Source organism: Tyto alba, unplaced genomic scaffold (assembly GCF_018691265.1).
Source record: "Tyto alba isolate M040663 unplaced genomic scaffold, T.alba_DEE_v4.0 Super-Scaffold_45, whole genome shotgun sequence".
In the NCBI taxonomy this organism is placed as follows: Eukaryota; Metazoa; Chordata; class Aves; order Strigiformes; family Tytonidae; genus Tyto; species Tyto alba.
Window position 1 is genome coordinate 28,112,673 of NW_024881321.1, and position 20,689 is coordinate 28,133,361.

The 20,689-nt window shown below is 40.7% G+C and overlaps 2 protein-coding genes across 2 annotated transcripts in view; one reads left to right on the top strand and one right to left on the bottom strand.

Moving 5' to 3' along the window:
• The window catches only part of DNAJC3 (DnaJ heat shock protein family (Hsp40) member C3), a 38,533-nt gene extending 28,861 nt beyond the window's left edge, over positions 1-9,672 (top strand). The window contains exons 10-12 of the mRNA XM_042805989.1: positions 3,757-3,889; positions 4,708-4,856; positions 6,915-9,672. Coding sequence (XP_042661923.1) covers positions 3,757-3,889; positions 4,708-4,856; positions 6,915-7,072 — 440 coding nt within the window. The 3' untranslated portion in view covers positions 7,073-9,672. The remainder of the gene's footprint in view (positions 1-3,756; positions 3,890-4,707; positions 4,857-6,914) is intronic.
• Positions 9,673-18,335: 8,663 nt separating this feature from the next.
• The window catches only part of UGGT2 (UDP-glucose glycoprotein glucosyltransferase 2), a 90,294-nt gene continuing 87,940 nt past the window's right edge, over positions 18,336-20,689 (bottom strand). The window contains exons 38-39 of the mRNA XM_042806099.1: positions 19,421-19,565; positions 18,336-18,555 (exon numbers count right to left, since the gene is read on the bottom strand). Coding sequence (XP_042662033.1) covers positions 18,533-18,555; positions 19,421-19,565 — 168 coding nt within the window. The 3' untranslated portion in view covers positions 18,336-18,532. The remainder of the gene's footprint in view (positions 18,556-19,420; positions 19,566-20,689) is intronic.

The following is a 20,689-nucleotide window of genomic DNA, read 5'->3' on the forward strand; positions in this document are numbered from 1 at the left end:
AAAAAAAAAAAAGTGTGAGGGAAAATTGTATTTCTATTTTCTTAGGGTAATGTTTTTCCATATTTTGACTGTTTAAAACTGCAGTGTCAGCCTAAAAGGTGAGGCTCAGGAAAGTTTCACAGTGATGAGGCCCGTTTTGAGCATTTCCCCATGTTTTTCTGTACTTCAGTATCATGGAAGTAAGCCCAGTCAGCATTGGAAAAAGTAGCTTTACAGATGAATAACAAAACCCCATTTCCTTAAAAAAGTTAAAGGTACAGAATACAAACCTACATAGATTATGGCTTCTGCAATGGTTTTTGGTTTAAGAGGATGGACTATCATCAAAAAAAGAACCCAAAGAAAATTTAAGATTACTTTTTCCTCTCAAGGTGTATGAATCTTCAGCTTAGAGGAGGGTACAGAGAGGGGTAGGCCAAACAGGCCTTGCTATGAGTCCTCTTAGATGTACTTTTTGCTTCTTACTAGTGGACAGAATTGATCTGTGTGTTTTCTTGAAATAGATGAATCTCAGTTTGGATCTTTATAACGTTATCTTCTATTTACTCCTCATCTATTTCTCGTTCCTTAGAGTGAGAGAATCTGACAGCTCTTGCAAATTAGAGGGGAAAAAATGTTTTTTAACAAGGTCCTGCACAAAGGCACAGAGCCAGTTTGATCTTGTGTTGGAGCAAATGCCTCCCTATTATGGGATTATGGAAAACACAGAGAGGACACACCTGGGATCTGGGAGAGTTTATTTCCTTGGGCTGGAGCTTGCTGGGCTTGGCCTAGCCTGGTTCTGAGTGGACAACCACGCTAGAGTGGAACAGTGCTCCTCCAAATCCCAGTTGTTTAGCATATCCCCTGCCTTCCTCCTGCCCTTGACAGTAGTGATGCGGTTGTAGCTACACTCTGGCTTCCAGCAGAGCCTCCATAAACAATATTATAGTCCGTTAATGTTAGTCTGCCTGAAGGTGTTCACTTATCCTTCATATTTAACTGCTGTAAAATGGCTGATTTCTCGCTGCTGTAGAGAACAATAGAGTGATTAAGATTGTAGTCTCATATTTAAAGGAGCAGACTGATTCTTCCCTCAAGAAAATTTCAAGCTGAAGGCACCTATTTTCCTGTTTAAAGACAGGAAATTGCGAAGTACTTGTAATTCAGAACTTTGAAGGCGATTATTGTTAAATGTTCAAGGTGCACTTTGGTATGTATAGCTGAGTTCTGATTCCATCAAATGGTTTTAATTACTTTATAATCACATGGGATACAGGGCTTGTCTAGAGGGACAGATGTGTAATGACTCCCTTTCTGGCTTACCTCATAAGTACAGGAGTCTATTTGTCTAAAGTATACTGCACAAGTTTTGTCAAAGTAGTTAAAAAAAGATCTTGCTGTTTAAAAATAGGTCAGGACAATTTTTTTTTTTTTTTCCCCTCCCTGCACTACTACTGTAGAAGACAGTCCCTATTTCAGTAAGAGCATAACTGGTTCAGTTATTCCTCTAACACGGTTGACATGGACATAGGCTGTCTGCAGTTACTCACGTTTGATGGGAAATTAATTCTGCATATGGAATAATGTCCAATCTTGGTCACTGTCTTCTAAAGATGCAGGCAAGATGGGAAAACCAGCTAAGGTGTTTAGAGATATGATGCAATTGTTATTTGAGAGATTGTGAAGACTCTTGTATTGCAAGAAGGAGAGTTAGATTTGACTGAAGTATTTAGATTGAAGGTGATACTGGAAACTGGTTGTTCCTCTCATGGCATGGGACAGGATGAAAGGAAGGAAGGATGCCCTCTGAAATAGCAGGCCAGTAAGAAGCAGCAGTGTTGGTTTGTGAGGTACTAGTGCTTTTAGAAATAATGACTGAGAAAACCTGATTAAATATCTCACTCATACTGTGAATTAGTATTAAGTCTCCTGGTATCATAGGAAATTTCTTGTGATCTGGAAGCTGTCATCCTGCTTCCACCTGCTTTCAATCCTCACCCCTCAGGTGGGGAGTGTGATTAGCTCTCTGAAAGAGGAAAATTCCTCCACCAGAGAGTACCATCAAAATTGAAGTCTCTTCCAGTTGAGAGAAAGTGCAAAATGTACTTGATGTCAGGTGTGCTGGGCGCATTCCCTGTGTGGTATGTAGCACTGAAAACCACAGCTTCCCATATGCTTAGTACTTGCAGCCTTTAAATAAGGGAATCAATTAAAAAAAAAAGAGAAATCTAGTACTGTCACTGCAAATACTTGACCCCTGAGCAGCTTTGTTTCCAGCAGTGGTGCATGCTGTAGATGATACTGTGCTCAGGGGAGTAATTTGATCTGCATTTGGCAGGACGTTGTGATGGGATCTTCCATTATTACATGAAGCAGATTAAGTATGCTGATGCTTAAAATTATTGGAGTGCTAAAGCAACATAATGAAATCCCTGCATCTTCATTATTTTTATCAGTTTCAACGGCATATACTGGGCACACAAATATACACTCCCGTTTATTGGGGGGGTTTTAACAACTGGACATATGATTAAAAATATCAGCAGAAGCCAAAATCTTTTGTTCAAGCAGCAAATGAGTGTTCAGTGATTTGACAGTGAATAGAAATGTTGTTTTGTTTGTAATATCATATGAAATTGTTGGGGCACTGAAAATACTTTTTGGAAATTTTTTTCAGTAACCAAAACAAGATCGCAGTGGTATCAGATGTCTGGGTAATACAAAATCATTAGCACTTCCTGCTGTCTTGCTCAGAAAGAGTGAAAAACAAATGTAACACCTGCTGAGAAATAGCATCTGCTTGGAAATAATCTGATGCAAGTAGTTTGTCTAACTTGAGAAACCTAGGGGACTTGGATCTGCAAATGAGACTTTGAGGATTATAATGGTGAAAGAAGAGCAGTCTCATTAAAGACTTCCAACAGTTGCTTCCCTTGATAAATCTTGATGTCAAAGAATATTTAAAACTGGTGCCTTAAGTATTCAGTTACCACTTACAGTAATAATATGGTTTACTTTAAAAAAAAAAAAAAAAAAAAAAAAGGTATAGACCTGGAATTTCTTAAATTCATTAATATGTTACAGTACCTCCCTTGCTTTCATTCCTGAGAAATGCAACTCTTGAAATAAAAGTGAGAACATGCCTTTGGGAAAAAAACCCTTAAAATATAACTTTCTGCATATTATGCAGAGGTGTGAAAAGCAAATATTTGTCGTTCACTAACAGTATGAATTTATTGGTAATCTGAAATCCATCTTTAATGTCATTAAAGAGGAAGAGGCTGCCCATCATGTTGAGTGAGTGCACACTGTGGGAGAAGGAATATTAAAGACTGTATTATACATCCTTCAGTTGAACAGCAGTGTGGGACTAACATTGTGCAGTGGACTCTTCAAATACTAGTCGCTGAAACTTGTTTCTTGACTTCTGTTTCATCCCAGTCCTAAATGCTCGTTACATTCATCCATGTGACTGTTGTAACATCTAGAGAGCGTTCTGACCTACTGCTAGTAACTTCCCTTCTCCTTCCTTTCCAAAAAATGTGATGAACCTAAAGAAAGAAAATTACCTAAATTACATGTGAAAATGAAATCTCCTCTACTCCAATGTTTTCTAACTTGGAAAGACAATACGACAAGCTGAAATGAAAGTTTTGCTGTTTATGTATGGTAATAGCAAAACTTCAGTTTTGGTGAGTGGTTTAGTTCTTTAAATCGAAGTTTTCAGAGTTGTGTAATCTTTGTCATTCACTTTTTTTTTTTTTTTTATAAAAGCTATTAAAGACTATGAGACTGCTCAGGCCAATAGTGAAAATGACCAGCAGATTCGGGAGGGGCTAGAACGTGCCCAGCGGATGCTGAAGCAATCTCAGAAGAGGGATTACTATAAAATCTTAGGAGTAAAAAGGTGAGATATTAATATCTGAGATGATGACATGAAAGTTCGTTATTAAACTAGTACATCTAGTGCTGATTTGTTCTGCTGAGTGCTAGTTTTTGTTCCTTTACCTTCCTGTCTTTCTTACTGTGCTAGTTCAGCAGTGTTCAGTTTTTAAGTAGTATTTCTTTACAATTTCTTTAGAAAGAAGGAAAAAACAACATTGGGAAGGAAAGGAATAAATCCCTTGGCAAGAAATTTTTAGTACTAGATGATCAAGAGTCAGGTGAATGAATTGGGGAAGAAATGAAGACTGGAAAGAATTCCTCAAAGCAACAAAAAATAAAGTTCTGACAGATGGTGTGATTGGAAGAGTTTGAAAGGACTAACTGAATGGTATCTAAAATACTTCTGCCATTAACCTTGAGAAACTAATGACTTCTCTTTTTAATGAGGACCAAACAGGTGTCCAGTTATGAACTAGTATTGGTCATCCTTCCAGTCATGAACTGATTTATTCTCTACTTTCTGTGCTTTTTGTTACTCACCTGATTGTAACTTCTGCAGACTGGGAATTGCACTCTACATAGTAGTTGGCAGTAGCATCTTTCCAAGGAAAGTAAATGGGTAGTGGAGGAGAGAGTGAGTAGTCTTTGTTTAAAGTTACAACCTGCTTCCTCTGTGTTTTGTATAAAGAAGCTTCAGTGCCACCTGCAGAAGGTTAAGTAGCACCTCATAATTTTCCTGATACCCTTAGTTACTGTCTCAGTATTTAAAATAAACCTGTAGAGTCACTAGTGTGACATATGAACAGTTAGAAAATGTTATCTGTAATCTTATCCATCCAGAAATGCTCGAAAGCAAGAAATCATAAAAGCTTACAGAAAGCTGGCATCCCAGTGGCACCCTGATAACTTCCAGAGTGAGGAAGAAAAGAAGAAAGCAGAGAAAAAATTCATTGATATAGCAGCTGCTAAAGAAGTCCTCACTGACCCAGGTAATGATTGTTCTTATGCAGTGACTTAATTTTTTTTTATTACTTTTTTACAGTAATGTAAATGCAGCAAGTGTAAGTCATAACAAGCATTAGAGTTTCCCTTTTTCCCCGTATCCATCTTGAGAAAGCAATGCCCTAATGCTTGCATCTAATCTGTTGTGTGAAGTCAGATGTAAACATGGAATTATTTATTGTGTTTCAGCGACTTTTGTTTAAAGTCACATAAAAATTATTGTTTCAAAGGAGTCTTTTGAGATTATCATCTTGCAGAGATTTCCAGGATTGATTAGACCATTTAGTCTCAAGAATGTAATAAAAAATGGGGCGGTGTGGTTATCTCACCTCCTTTTTTAAAAAAAAAACCAAACAAACAAAAAAAACAAAAAAACCAAAAACAAACAACCAAACAACAACAACAACAAAAAAACAAACAAACAAAAAAACCAAAACCCAACAAAAAAACTCCCAAACAAACAAAAAAAAACCTAAACCAAAAGCAAATCAACAAACTCAACTGACAAAAAAAAACACACCAAAAATATCCAAACACCCCCTACCCTAGCCCCCCCCAGCACTACCACCCCCCCACCCCCCCAAAAAAAAAAAAAAATCCTCAAGTTCCTGTGTGGTTACTGGAAAGAGAGAAGCATGTAAAAGATGAAAAGATGTAGATATCAGAGGCTCCCGGTTTTCATCTTCAACTGTTCAGGATCATCGAAGTGCTAATTAGGCAGATGAGCTCAGACTTTCTTGGAGGAAGGAGGGATCTTCAGAGTGATGAACTGTACTACAAACATTTCTGGTCAGAAAACCTTTCTCTGCGTTAATGTGATTTTTTTTTTTTTTTTTTTCCTCATTAGGCACACAAATTAGGAGATTTGTATACTGGAAGTGTTTTCAATGCTGTTTGCCTTGTCAGCATCTCCAGAAGTGTCTCATCTACTTTCTGCTTTACGCTGTTTCTTATGTCATGTTAACCATTTCTGTCAAACCAACTGGGCAAGAAAACTAACACGGGTCATATGGGGCTTTTGTAATGCCATCTGTATTGCTTTCCACCTCTTCTTATTGCAGTGACATTCTCTCATTTCATCCAGATACTTCTCACAGGTCACTTTCTGGCTCTAGTATGTAAACAAAAAACTATAAAACCTGTGGACCTCTGAATCTCTGAGCTTTGATTTGCAAGCTTATTATCATAGGGCTCTGGTGTACTTTGAGGCCATCTTCCACATTCCTCCCCCAGCCAGTCTCATGATTTCCCCCTAACTCACTCTTCCACTCTCTGCCTTGATAAAATGGGTATCCTGAAAAAGTGCTGGGTCATCAAAAAACCTCGTGGTGCTTGCACACTGCTTGGAAGTTATGCAGGTGTAAATAACATTAGTGATTGTAGCCCGTGACTTGTCTTGGGGAAGGCTTTCAACTTTGTCCCTGATGGACAAATATACTTAAAGAACGTGCTTTCTGCCTCCAAGCTGCTGTGCACCTAGGCAGTTCTCTGCCCGAATGGTATGTGGAAAAGATTGAAAAGGCTTGGGGCTCTGCATGCTGACTTTTGTGCTGTTGCTGAATGATCAATATTGGAATTTACAGGTTGTGAAGAATTGTCAGGATACAGCATGGTCTCATCAGACCACCCTGAGCGAGTGCAGCTATGACAGAATAGGTCCAATAAACTCTTCAAAGACATAATGTCCCAATTACTTGTGGGACGCAGTCAAAGTGCAACTGTCCCGTCCCTGTTGAAATTCATACTTGTCCTGTTGAACAGCCAGGTCCTGTCTTGTCTTGTTTTAAACTAAATGACTAGTTTGAAGTTTTTTATACAGTGTTCTCACAGAGTTAGTCTCTTCTGCTTTGCCAGTCTCCTGGACAGCTTTGAAAAACTCAAACTAGGTTCTACAGATGCTGCCAATACAAGTGATACTTGCAGATTTGCAGGCCTCTGGCTGGGGCGGGGTATCAGGTCTGAATTGGTTATTGGTCTTCAAAGATGCTTGGTGTCACTGCCCTAACGACTGTGCCATGATTCCACCTTGGTTTTGTTTCCTCCAGAAATGAGGCGGAAGTTTGACGCGGGAGAGGACCCACTGGATGCGGAGAGTCAGCAGGGTGGGGGCAACCCTTTCCACAGGAACTGGAACACATGGCAAGGATTCAACCCCTTTGGTTCTGGAGGAGGACCATTTACATTCAAATTTCACTTCAGTTAGAGCCAAGACTGTTTCTGGTGGCTGCTGCTGTTTTTTACTTAATTCGTTGAAAAATAAAAAGTCTCTCAGTTCAAGACCCAAAATCTTAATTTCTAATGTTGTCCTTAACCCAGAGTCTTACTGCACTAGAAGAAAGCTGCTGCTTTCTTTTAGTATTCAGAGAGTTTGCTTTGTTGTGGCCTTGACAAGCTCGTACTGGTTGTGGGGGTTTGTTTCTGCCTACGCAGTTGTTGTGGATATGCAGGGCATGTTTATTCCTGCGAGTGGAAAAAACACTAAGAGGCTACTTAGGACAACACTTAAACATAAATTTAGGACTCAAGTATATGCTTAAAGGTAAAAATGCATGTAAATATTTTTCTGAATTGGGGCCTGATAAACATGGAAAGGGTAGTTACAATAGTCTCTGCGTTAACGAATCGTTAGTTGTCGTGCTCATCAGAATGATCCATCTCTCAGTATTCTTTCAAGGAAATCCCAGTGACCCCCTGCGGTGTTACTGTCGGCAGTGCCATGGGTAGGGTGGAGAGGCTGCCTGAGTCTGAACAACCGCTCTGAAGGAAGATCACTTGTAACTAAGGATATTTGAAAATGTCTACCGGCTTTATTCCTTAACCTGAAATGAATTGGGGGGATTTTCTTCATGGTAATTGTCAGCTCTGAAAGTGAAAAAATATGCCTGATGGTTTTTGAAAGACTTTTTCTGAATGTGATTTGGGATGCTTAGGTATCATTTTTGAGTAGTTTGCACTTTAACAAAATAGCTGCTTGAGATTTGAGCAAAAAATTCGACGTGACATTTCCCCGACTATGTAGCCATTTGTTAGTTCTCTGTACATAAACTCAGAACTGATGCAGGTTGTGAGGACTGTAGGAATATGATATTAACTCTAGACTTCCCCTGTAATGCAACTTCATTTCTGCTGGGTGATGCAACAGTGAGTTAATGCTATGTGAAATTGTTTGGAGTAATTTTATGCTTTCTGTTACAGCCACCGTACTGCAAAACAACTGCCTGTGTGCAGAAAGAGGGACTAACTCTCCATTAGCCAAAAGTCTGGTTTATTTTTTCTATATGCGTGTAGCTAAAATTGGTTTAGTGTATTGATCAGACTGTGAATGCAGTGTGAGGTATTACCAGGAGTGTAGCTGCTCTGAGTGAAGTCTTCTCATTCTGTAACCGAATCTGTCATAATTACTGATGAGTTTTGCCAGCAGCCATTTTCTGAGAATGCAAGAATTACAGTTCATCAGTGTTTTCTTGATTGGATTTTAACTGGAAAACAATAATCAGCTGATAGGAATCTTCTCTTGCTTCAATTCATGGCATTTGAAAGCATAAGCAGCCTCCATAAAACAAAGGAAATTAGCAAATAAGGCCTTCGGTCTGAAAGTGTTCTTTTTATTACTGTAATCGGAGTTGCTGTTGAAGCATAACCCTTGTCTCCTGCCTCAAGTACTTTACAAACACAATTGTGAGGCCGTGTGGCTTCGTAAAATGTTTTTCAACAGCAATTTAAAGGTCAGTGTTTGTTCAGCCAAAATTTATCTTCGAGCTGAAGAGCGTATGTAGTGATGTCTAACAGTTTAGGGTATAAAAACACCCCAGCAGCCCCTTAAACTCCGGGGTCGGATGTTTTCCAAGCTGAATGGCTTTCTCGAAGTTCACCTTCTGCTTTCACCTGTCGGAAGGCTTCTTGTTTAACCTCTGTAGAAGATGCTCAGGACGCTGTTTACGCCGTTCCAGGCTCCCGTGGTTCCCGTAGGACCTCCAGGGCTCAGGCACAGGGACCCTCCGCGCACTCAGGAACCGGTTACCCCGCTGGTAGCAGCCGGTGCAGCCGGCTCTCTGCGCGTGTGCTTTTTTTTTTTTGCTCGCAGTAAGTAGAAGGCTGCTGGCTTTACCGTTCTGGGTTGCCGTCGGCCCGCTGTCCCCCAGGGCTGGGCGAGGGCCGGGCGCGGGGCGCTGCCCCACGGAGCCCCCCTTGCACCTGTTCGCGTGCGAGTCGCGGCTCTGTCGAAACACTGTCCCATCGCCTTGTGCACCACAGGGGGGGCTGGGTTTAAATTGCTGTGACATGCCCAGCGTGGGCAACGTGTCGTATTTGGTGTGTACAGGAGTGTGTGTGCATTTTCGGGAAGTCATTATAAACGCCGCAGAGAGCTGTTTGTGTGCGAGGGAAGTGCTAGAAAGGATCCACCTCTTAAAGGACTACCCTCGTTCAGCTTTTTTGCTCTCAACCCTCTCCCTTCTCTGTTTTAAAAGCTATAGCCAAGGAAATTGTTTCCTGGTCTTAAATTCTTTTCTTTTAGGGAAGGAATAAGACAGTCCCTCGTAAGTAAATTATTCATACAAGGCTCCTGATGTTAGACTAGTACGGATTTGTTTCTCTAAGGACAGTTCTGCTGTAGACTGGAGGTGGTCAGGAACAAAAAGGATTGTGTTTACTTTGAGAATGAATGGGAAAGGGAAAATTACATATTTAAAAAAAAAAAAAAAAAAAAGGCTTGAATGTAGTCAGGAGAAGAAGGAATATGATTAATGTGTGAATGCCCTGCATAGATGCCTTCTGTGGAAGACAGTGTCTTGAAAACAAACAATAAAAATGACAATGGAGAAAAAGGCTTTCTGGTATCAAGCAGCTGCTGATTACAAGAAGTGTTATCGCTCCGGTGCTGCTGTTAAGGGAGCAGATGCTGGCTTTTGGCTCTGAGGTACTTCTGAAAATACAGAAAGACAACTTTGTGTGAAAGCATTGACGTTTTGAGGATCTCCAGATAGGGTGATGCATTTCCTGATGTGACTTCAGAAAATGAAGTGCTGGTTCCACACTGAGTGTTAATGGTGCAAGTAACGTACAAGGAAGCTGAATCCACCTTTTTATTTATTAGTGGGTGTCTGTAGTGCAATAATGTTCAAAAACTGAACATTGAAATAAATGTATTGGTAGCTTGTAAACCCCGAGATGTGCATGAAGCATCATGACAATAATTGGCTATATGTAGGTGCAAACTTTCTCTGTTGGATTCTCTCTTTTAGTTTTAATAAACTAATTTCCAACTTGTTTTAAAATGAAGGTGGGAGGAGCATATTTTACTCGATACATGCTTAATACTGATGTATTAATAAATCAGTATTAAACCACAAAGTGAATTATAAATTTAAGAGCTTAAACTTGTGACATATGCTGAAAAGGTGTCGTCTTAAACTTTTTTTTAAAAAATAAAGCTTGTTTTCGTTTCAGTTTTCAGACCAGTGTGTGGAATAAGAATTATTCTTCTGTTTAGGGCTGTGATTTGTAGGAGCTTTGCTGGAAGTCAGCCAGTATAGCATAGCAGGTTAGTTGTATTTAAAAGTGCCTTATTGTAAGGTATTGTTTGTTTGCTCTGTAATACACACTTTTATCCATAAAATAATAACAAAATAAATGGGAGAGTAATTTTTTTTTTGCCCTCAGCAAATCTCAAAGTATCAGTTTTGTGTTTTAAGAAGGATAAATAAAGCTAGCCAGAGATTTATCAAATGTTTCAAATTATAAAATGTCTTTATATAAGATCATAAATCTAAAAAGCAAGAACTGTTTTTTCTAGAATGGTGGGAATTATTTTATGATATTTTTCACAATAAAGATATTTATGATGACAAGAAAGCACTGCAGTGTATTTGTCTGCCCTTCTTTCCTCAACCTGCTCTCTAAGTTTGAAGTTAGAGCTGTGCAGAAATGCAGTAAAAGGCTGCTCGGGCACTGGCTTGGGAGGGGGCTAAATTAAAATTTCTTAAGCAGCTCCTGCAAAAGTTGTCAAGCTTTAACAGGCAAGATACCGAGCAAGGCAGCATTTGGCTACTTCACACTTGGCTTTCAGAACTTAAGTTTTCCTCCAGTTAGGCGGGACGCAGCTAGTTCCTGCCCCTGGGGGCAGCCCCCCTCTCCTCGCAGCCCCAAAACTGTCCCAGCCCAGTACCTGGCTGTGTGCTGGGGGGCTGGGGACAGGATCGGGTAGGAGCCGGTCTTTCTGGAGAGCAGCCCGGCCCAGGAAAGCCCCCGGCCCCTCTGCCGGGGGCACAGGGGGAGAGGAGGAACCCTCCCCTCCGCCCCCCTCGCAGGGCTGGAACTGGCAGCCGGGCGGCGGCTCGGGGGGGAGGGTGGGTGGCTGGGGGCGTGGGGGACGTGCCAGTTGAGTGCGTAGTCTTAAGTGGGATTTCCAGGCAATCATAAAAACTATTTCTAAAGCTGGTAAACTGATAGCTTTTTTTTTTTTTGCTTGTTTTGTTTATTTTTAATCCAGTAAATGTTCCAAGGGGGCTGACAAAAGTACCAGAACTTTGAAGGCAGGTGAGAAGTCGTCGAGCCTGCAGGAGTTACTTACGCAGCAGCTCTTCCAGTGAGACTTCATTGCCAGCTGAGGAGGACAGTGCAACTCTGCAGAGGGCAAGCCTGTAAGGGGCTGGAGCAGAAACTGTGTCACGGGCCCCCGAGCAGACCGTGCCCTCAGAGTACTCCGGCAGAGCTGGAGCTCCATCGGTGACTTCACCAAAGCAAGCGTCGGTTCAGGCACAGCGCCCGAAGGTGCCACCGAGGGCTCAGTCTGCTCGCCGGTATAACCCCCGCACAGCAGCATGAGAAAGGACCCAGAGTCACATCCACGGTGTCTGTAAAGATGACCATCCTACCTGAAGCCACCCAGAGCACGTATACAGGCATGACTGGCAATGTTAATGAGCAAACGAGCTCCTTATCAGTGATCAAAACACGTACGCCGTGTTCTTAACCTCCTCCTTAGAAGCTGTCAGTTTTTAGGAGTTCCTAGTTGGAAGCAGTTTATTGTACACGTTGGTGCACGTGTGTACAGCGGTGAAGGGCAGGGATGCATACACAGCTGGTGAGAGAGAAGGTGTCTGAGTTTAATATGACACAGTTTGCAGCAGCCAAATGTGTGAAAATGAACACAGGCAACAGAAGGTGAGATTTTTTGGGGTGTGGTTGGAAGCAAGGGCTTGTTTAAGAGGCCAGGTTTCCCATGAGATTCCTCAGTGTGGTTTCCCAGTGTCTGTCTTCGGAAACCCGTGGCCTGCCTGTCAGCACTTCAGCCCTTGATCTCAATAAAGCCCAACAGTAAGAGGTGTGGTTACAGTCTAGGGGAGATTTTTGAATTTTCAACTGCAAGGATGGGGTAAGGAGTTGCAGCAGGAGTGCAGGGTTGGTTTTGGGGTGATTGTGTGATTGCTGGTGTATTTTCTTTTCAGGCTCACAGCTGTAAGCAGAATATTCACTTAACTGAGAGGAGGGACACACGATGTACAGAGACAGGAGGAGTTACACGTAGAGTCACAGCTGTGCAGCTGCTTGTTGGGGCCCATACTATTGCCACATTCTGGCGGCTTTCAGAGCACTGGAGAGGGGTGTATCTTTGATGTCATCTTCCTAAATGTGAAGAATTTTACCAGCAAAACTTATTTTTCTACTGTTATAACGGTAAGATGATGTGCCTTAGAGAATGCCAGGTGCCTGCTATGGGATAGCTCCTGTTAAGGGTGATCAAGAATTGAAATCACAGTGCTGTTACACAGCATGTGCATATGAGAGGTAAATCGTAGTAGAATGACAGTGTTCCTTGTGCATTTGAAAACTAGAGGCTCTGACAAACACTGCTGCTAAAAGGTGGTAAGGGTGGTAGGTGCATACGTATGGACAATGAGAACGCTTGCGTTTCAGAGAAGATGTATTATGCTGAAGGAGATGTGAGTCAGCTTGACCATCTGTCATCAGTTTGTTAAATACCTGGAAGTAGAAGTTAAAAACAGAGTCAAGCTAGAAAGGAATCATGTTTGAAAGCTGGCTTTTCAGAACTGAACTTGAGGAAAAAAAAAAAATGACCCTGCTGAAAGTGCCTTTGCTCTGAGGCCCTTACAGAAGAAGTCCTGGTTGCTTCCCTTCCACCTGCAGCATTCTGTGCTGAAAGCAAAGGATCTGCCAGCAAAGACAGTCTCTTTCCAAGAAGTCCAACATCGGCTCAGGATGGAGTTTGTACTATCAGAGCATCTCCCACAACCCTTTTGCAAGGTGCAAATCTGGCTGCTGGCTGTGCTGGGCAACATCTGCACACTGCTCAGTCCTCCCGTGCTGTGCTGGGCAACTCTGACCTTATGGTGCAGTAGCCTTGGAGATAAAGCACCCCAAAAGGCGTGGGAGAGACCAAGCACTTTCAGGCCTGCAATTTTATATACATTCATCTGTTTAGAACCATTACCTTTTGCAAAGGAAGAAAATCATTATCTGATAATGAAAGGTCAGCAACCATATAACTAATGACATAGTTTTATTAATGTGTTTTTCATGCATGTCTTTAGGTTAAAAAAAAAAAGTGAGTGCTGCATTGATTGATTCTGCTTTTAAGCCATGACTATAAATAAATCTCCGTGTTTAGCTAAAGACACTTTAAAAACCACCTACACCTCTATATTTTACAGTTGTCAGAACCCAAAATCTGGTCCAGAGTGACACACTGACAACTGGAGAAAGCTAGATACGTGACGTCCTTTTCAAGATTCCTGGCATTGTGTGATGGAAGCTGCCAGAATGCTTCATTCAGAAGAGGGAGGATTTAAAGGTAAAAGGACCAAGATCTCCATCAGCATAGAGAGATTTAGGTTCAGCAATAATTAGTGTGGCTGTAACTGTAACTCCTACCTTCGGGAGAGGAATTCACAAACCAGATTGGGTGTTGAAAGTCTCAGTTGGCTGAGAAGTGTCAGAAGGAGCTACTGGGACATGTCTGACACCTGGCATGAAATCAGAGCTAACATGAGTGCTAGCTTGAGAGTGTCCTCGGGCGGGATCGCCTCAGCGTGAGCGCTCCCTCTCAGGCCACGCGAGATCAGGGATCCTCGACCCCTCTGCTGTGGGGATTGGGATCCGCACATCTCGGGAGTGCAGCTGAATGAGGCTCAGCACAGGATGCGGGCAAAATAGTGATGTTCACCAAACCGGTGCAAAAGTGTAAGCAGAGGGAGTGACTTTGAGTCTCCTGCCCCCTGAAGAAGCCCTTCCTTGAGAGGAGCAGGGCATGGCCTCCCCACTGCTGAGGCCCTTCTTCATCAGTCTGTGTTACACAGTCGCCGGCTCTAAAGCTTTAAGTGGGGCAGGAGCCAAGACCAGACTTGGGAGTTTCAAGGAGTAGGAGGAGTGTTGGCCTCATGGCAACAAGACAGTCGATAGGTCGCTCTGAAAGTGGCTGCTAAAAATTAGATACTAGAGAAAACGATGCATGCTGGATGGCAGCTGGCTGTCAGGCTGGGAAGCAGATTATCCCCTACATGGCACTACAAGATATAGTAGAGACATAATGCTGGATTAAACCAACTGAGGATTTGATCTATATCATAAAAGATACAGTTACCTCGTCAGCAAATGTTTCAGTGCTTCCACTCAAATGTTCTTGCGTGTGCTTAAATCCAGACTTTGAACAAAGGAGTAAATCATAATGACAAAGCACAAGCAGGAAAGAAGAAATCATCTACCTAGCTTGGAAAGGTAAAGCAGCATTATACCCAAAACCAGATAGGAAGTTTTATCAGCTGCAGACACCTGCGAGCAAGGGCTGCAAGGAGAAACTCTACCAGCAGCACACAGTGGATGCCTCAAAAAGAACTGACAAGTGCTTGTAGCGGGTGGCTCTCTGTTAAGGGGCCTGACAGGGAGACACAAGAACTAAGCTGCCTTCCAGGAGGTAAGGTCTGAGATGTTGCCACAAGGTGTCAGGAGCACGGGCTGCTATCCACTGCTGCTCTCGGAGGGGGGCACGAATGGCACTGCAAGCCAGAGCCCGGGCAGAATCAAGGAAGGCTGCAAAGCCCTGGGAGTGCAAGGGAAAGGTGTTGGTGCCCAAGTTATCTTTTATTTTACCAGTTAGAGGAAAGGGTGCAGCCAGAAATAGATGTATAATGCAAATCAACTTTTGGCTTCATGGCTGATGCCATCTTGAGAGTTTTGGCTTTTATGGCAACAGGACGTTCTTTGATGACTGTAGCCTGTCAGGGAGGGATGGGATCCATCTGTCTAGAAGACGCAAGGGAATCTTGGGCAACAGCATGTCCAGCTTGGTGAGACAGGTTTTAAACTGAAGGACTCGGGGGCGCAGGGTCCAAAGTTGCGATGCTCACACACTGCAACCAACTGGGGAATAAGCCAGGCCAACCAAAGCAGGAATAGATGTTCCTTAGCTGCCTCCCAAGATGGGAACCAGAAGACCAACCACCTCCAGTGTATGCATACCAGTGCATGCAGACTGGGGAACAGACAGGAGGAACCGGAGCCCCGTGCCCAGTCGAAGTTACGGTATGGTAGGAACGACTGTTGAGAAGGACGGAGCAGCAGAGGGTGTGTGATGAACTGACCGACTGCAACCCCCGTGCCCTGCCCCCCTGGTGAGGAGGAGGTAGAGAAATGTGGAGCAAAGCTGAGCCTAGGAAGAAGGAAAGGGTAAGGGAAGGTATTTTTAAGATGGGGTTGTATTTTTTTTTTTTTCTCAGCGTCCTGCTCTGTTTGATTGGTAAATTAAGTGGTGGTGGGGGGTGGTTAAATTAAATTGATGTTCTTTGTCTTTCCCAATGAGTCCGTCTTCTGCTGGTGACCATAAAGGGTGAGTCATCCTGCCCCCTCCTTGTCTCAATTCCTGAGCCTTCCATTTTCTCCTTCCCACCCCTAAGGGGGAAGGAGTGAGGAAGCAGCTGCCTGGTGCTCAGTTGCCCTCTGAGCTCACACCACAGTACTAAAGCTCTGGGTTATGAACAATGCAGCACTAATGTCTGGTTTGTTCATTTTCTGTTAAACTTATAAACTCATATCAAGAAGACTGAGATGTAGAAAAGGCATTAATAGTAAGAGTAGTATGAATATAAATTGTATAAACTCTTCATTTGAACAGTACAAGTATTATTTATTTACTGAATTGAACCAGGTTTCGGTAACACTCCCCTAGTCCAGGAGGAGTTTTCTTCCCTTTTCACAGGGCAGAGGATCCTGACTGGGAACTAGAACTAAGCACTCTCTGCATCTCTAAGGTCTTACCCCTACAGCAGATGCCTAGTTTTGAACATTGCTGTTGCTTCCCAGCACAAACACTTTGTTCAGATTAAAGACATTTGAGGACTTGCTGCATTTTTTTTGCCTTGGATCTATTAACCCAAGTGTTTAATTGTTATTGTATAAAACAAAATAGGAGAACAGAAAATGACGTGTTTTTTTTCCTTCAGTGGCACCTTTTAATATTTCATGCAACTTATACAATCCATTGATTTGGTATTAAAAATATAATGATATGCTAATGATTCAAAGTCCTGCTTTAAAGATATATTTGAAAAGTTGTGAATATATTTGCTGGACCCTCCTTGTTTTATAAACCAATATATAACCTCAAAAAAAGAGCTTTCATTGAAAGTATTATTATGCAAGAAAGATAAATGCTGTAAAAAATTTTTTAGAAATATAAACAACACTGTAGAAAAAGGAATGAAACCTTTTAAATCTTCAGACTATCTCCAGCAAATTACATGCAGATTGTTGTGAAATGCTGTTGCAGAGTAAAGCCTCAGGAGGAAGGATCAGCTTAAGAAAAGCAAAACCAGACCAAAACCAAAGCAAAGAAAAACAAAAATAGAGAAACAAAACAAAGCAAAGAAAACCCAAACAAAAATAAAAGCAAAGAAGAAAACCAGCACTTAAACAATGTTTTTGGGACTGTTTTCTCTGATATAGAATACTTCCTTGTTATGCATTGAATTTATAGTAATGGTGCATATACATCTGCTAAGTCAACTGTAAGTCCATCAATATGGTATAAAAATACCAACTTAAGGTTCTGTGTTCAGGTATGTCTGACTTGCTCCCTGATATCCTTAAGGAATTATGTCAGGGAACAAGCGTAGGAAAACAGATCCTGCAGTGAGATGGGACAGCTGGAGAGAATGACATTAGGATTTACTGATTGTTGCTCTTGGGTTCCACAGGAAATACTTTGTCTGGTACTTCATACAGAGCACATGCCCACAACAGACCTTTTAAAATCTGTATGTGACATGTTAAAACCGTTCAAAATGCATAAAGGTAATACAGCAAAAAATAGGAAAAGCTGTAAAAAAATTTGCATGTCTTGTATTACTAACACTTGAAAAATATTAGCAAAAAAAAAAGGATGATTTTAAATACTTGCTCTTACAGAGAGAAATTTTAAATAACCAACACCTGAGGACAGTGACAGTACACACAAAATATGCGTAATTTTTCTTATTTCCATACCAGCAAATAACTGAATAAATAATATGCAACTCACCATGGATTCACCCATTCAGTGCAAATTACCTTATCTTTTATAATTTCAAGCTTTTAGACCGAGAGACTGCATTAAGCTGTTCCTATAAGAATTTGTGGTCATATCCAATCTATTGAAACCAACACAGCATAAACAACAGAGTATGTATATAAGGCACTAGATTTCAGTTTAAGAAATAAATTATTTTCAAATATGTATTGCAAAACTTTTCACTGCAATTTTTGTAGAATCAAAATGTCAGTATCCCACTAAAGGAATGGGTTTGTGAGTATATATTTAGAAAATTACAGGAGACACCGCTGATGGTCAAACTAGATCACACATTTTGTTTTATTTTCAATTATAAACAGGACTTTGAAAATCAAAAAAGTGGAAACAGCTTCCAGGTGCTGGCCTTCTGATGCAATGTATGCTGGTTGGAAAATCATCTTAACCAAAAAACATAAATAGTATGTCATAAAATTCCATTAAGTGACCAAAAGGAGCCTAAGAATAAAAAAATATTTTTTAAAATTAGTAAGAGTGGAGCAATCCTGTGTAAAAAATGAAAAGTGACATTCCTTGCTTTAGTAAGACTCCAAGTTGACTTAGATTTGTGTGGTCTAATTTACACAAGCTATTTTTTAATGTCTTATCTTTCCTACACTGAGATTTTTTTCTTGTGAGCAGAGCATTTCTCCAGGGACAAAACTATGGACATATAGCCAAAATTCTTTACATTTAAATACAGTAGTTTAATTCATGTAGTACGCACAAAACAGTTTTCATGTACGTATTTAATGTGTGTGTCCTCTCCCAGACTGACACAATACATCTTTGAGGAGTTGAACATGTCATTCTTAATACTCTAAAATCCTCCGGACAAACTGCCTTTTACTGAGAGAAAAGAAAACCAAAGAAATTAGGAAAGCTACTCTACAATGGTTTAAAAAAAAAAAAAAAAAAAGTCAGGTACCTGTGGATTTCTCTTCTGGTTTTGTATTTAATTTAAAACATTTTAAATAATATAAGTTATAAATTTGACTTCACGTTAAAGAATGTTACAAATAGTGCCAATATAAGATTTGTAACTTCTATTCAGCCTTTCGCAGAAGACTACTGAGCTGTCACCACTGGTCTTTACAGGCTGTGCTAAAGTTCATCATGCTTCAGACCTGTAACCAAAGGGGAAAAAAAAAAATGAGAAGAAACAGTTATATAAAGACTTAATGACTAGTTTTGTAAAATGTGGAGAAAGCCCTTTCCACTTTCTATTTACTGCTAGTCAGTCAGTTCCATAACATGAACTTCATTTTTAGAGCTTTGCTAAAAGCTCACCCTCTGCTTTCAAAGAATAAAAACTACTAAACATTTTTTGTAACAAAAAGTAAATTTGTTCCCTGACTCAAGACTTCTTAATATTTATCTGCTAAGTTTTTTATTCAACCGTGAGAGCTGAGATCACCTTTTTTTTTGGGTTTCCCATTGCTCCAAGAAGTCAAGTCTTACTGAAGGAATGTTTTTTTTTCTCTTGCGCTATTTAGCTAACTCAGTTTAAAACAATTTTAGTAAAGAAAGTAAACCCACATCTATTTGTAAACTAAAACCCCATTTAGTCTGGTGCAAAAAGGCCCCGTGTAGATGAGCCCAGAGTGAGAGACGCGGAGACAAATTAACAGAGGCTCAGTTACCTACTGCTTAATAGACATTAGCTTTAGATTCTCTAAGTGAGATCTAAACTAACGTGCTTCAATTAATAATCGTGTGGCTCAAATGCTGTGGAAGAGTTGGTTGTGTTTGAGGTCCAAGAATAGAACATCGCTAAATTTCCTCTTAGATTCTGGCATGAAACAAAAGACTTTAGCCTCTTAGGGTAACTCCTACGTAAAGAAGCATCACATGACTTAAACCCCACAATTTCTCTAAGAGCAGGGAAAATTACACAAATAAAGTATTCGTGCCTATTGACACCGATCTTAATTTCAACTGTAGTAGTATTTATTTTTTAAAAGTTAGCAGATGAATATGCATGTAAATTACCTTTTTGAATGAACAATGTTAGATTTTTCTTCTCTTTTTCAATTTGCTCTATTAACGTCCGTATCTCAGAGTCATAGTCAACCCATTCGGGAACTATCCGGGCAGCAGCCTTTAATTTTGGTTCTTTGGTTTGGGGATTGTTGCACTGAAAATTTAAAACATACCAGATATAAACAAAGCAAATGTGAAAATACCACCTTTCCAAGGAACTTGCCTAAAATAATTCTGCCAGCATTTACAATTTCATTGAAGGACAGCATGCAAAGTCACTTACCTTGATATTAATTAAAAACAAAACAAAACAAAAAAAACCAAAAAACACCACACAAAACAAACTGTAGATTTCAATAACTCAAAATATTGTATTGTAAATACTTCTGTTTTTTCATGTGCTCCTTACTATATGGATAGCAGAGATACAGCTAGCACAAGACTACTAAGATTTAAGTTACATGGAGAAATCCAAGATATACATTAGCATATTGAAACTTTTCAAGTTTGTGATGCTTCTTCTAGAGTTGTCTTGAAAATGTGTTGATTACTTCCATAAAATAACAGAAACAGTAATAAAAAGTGATCCATGATAATGGGGATTGGAAGAAGGTCTAGTAGTTTAATTTCAATCTTTCTTAAATAGAGTGAGTACCCATCTTTAGTGCACAAAAAAGCTTATTTTAACAGCTATAAAGACATAAAGAACCCAGAACTACTTACATACTAAATATTCACGCGAGATTCCAACTGTCTGTTTTCCTTCAGAATTACATCTCTGAGGTGTCACCATGTGTGGGGATTGTCAAAGAATGAGAATAGGGCAAAAATTGGGATGGGGGTAATACTGACAGACAAGAACATTTCCTCTCTGTTTCAGTTTCCAGAGACAGACATGTTCTTCTTTCTAAATACGGAGTCTCCTCAGCATTACACTTTTTAAGCTCTGCTTTATCTCCCATTTATAGTGGTGAAATGGACAGAGGAAACCATGATAACACTAATCCTCTGCACAGGGGTTTCTGAGGAACCTGCTTTGCAGGGAGCGGCAGCAGCAGCACACGGGAGCCAGACAGTTAACGGTACTTCATTAGAGGTCCACTAACCTGACTGAATATGGAAAAAAGATGGGGAGATTTGAAAAACCCCATCCTATCCAGTTATGGATAGCAACATTTAATGTTCAGGTACAGTTCTCAGCTTCAGCATAAGCAAGTGTGATACAGAGCCAGCAGGATAGGTCTCGGAGGAAAGGATAAAAGTTGCTGTGTTTGAGGA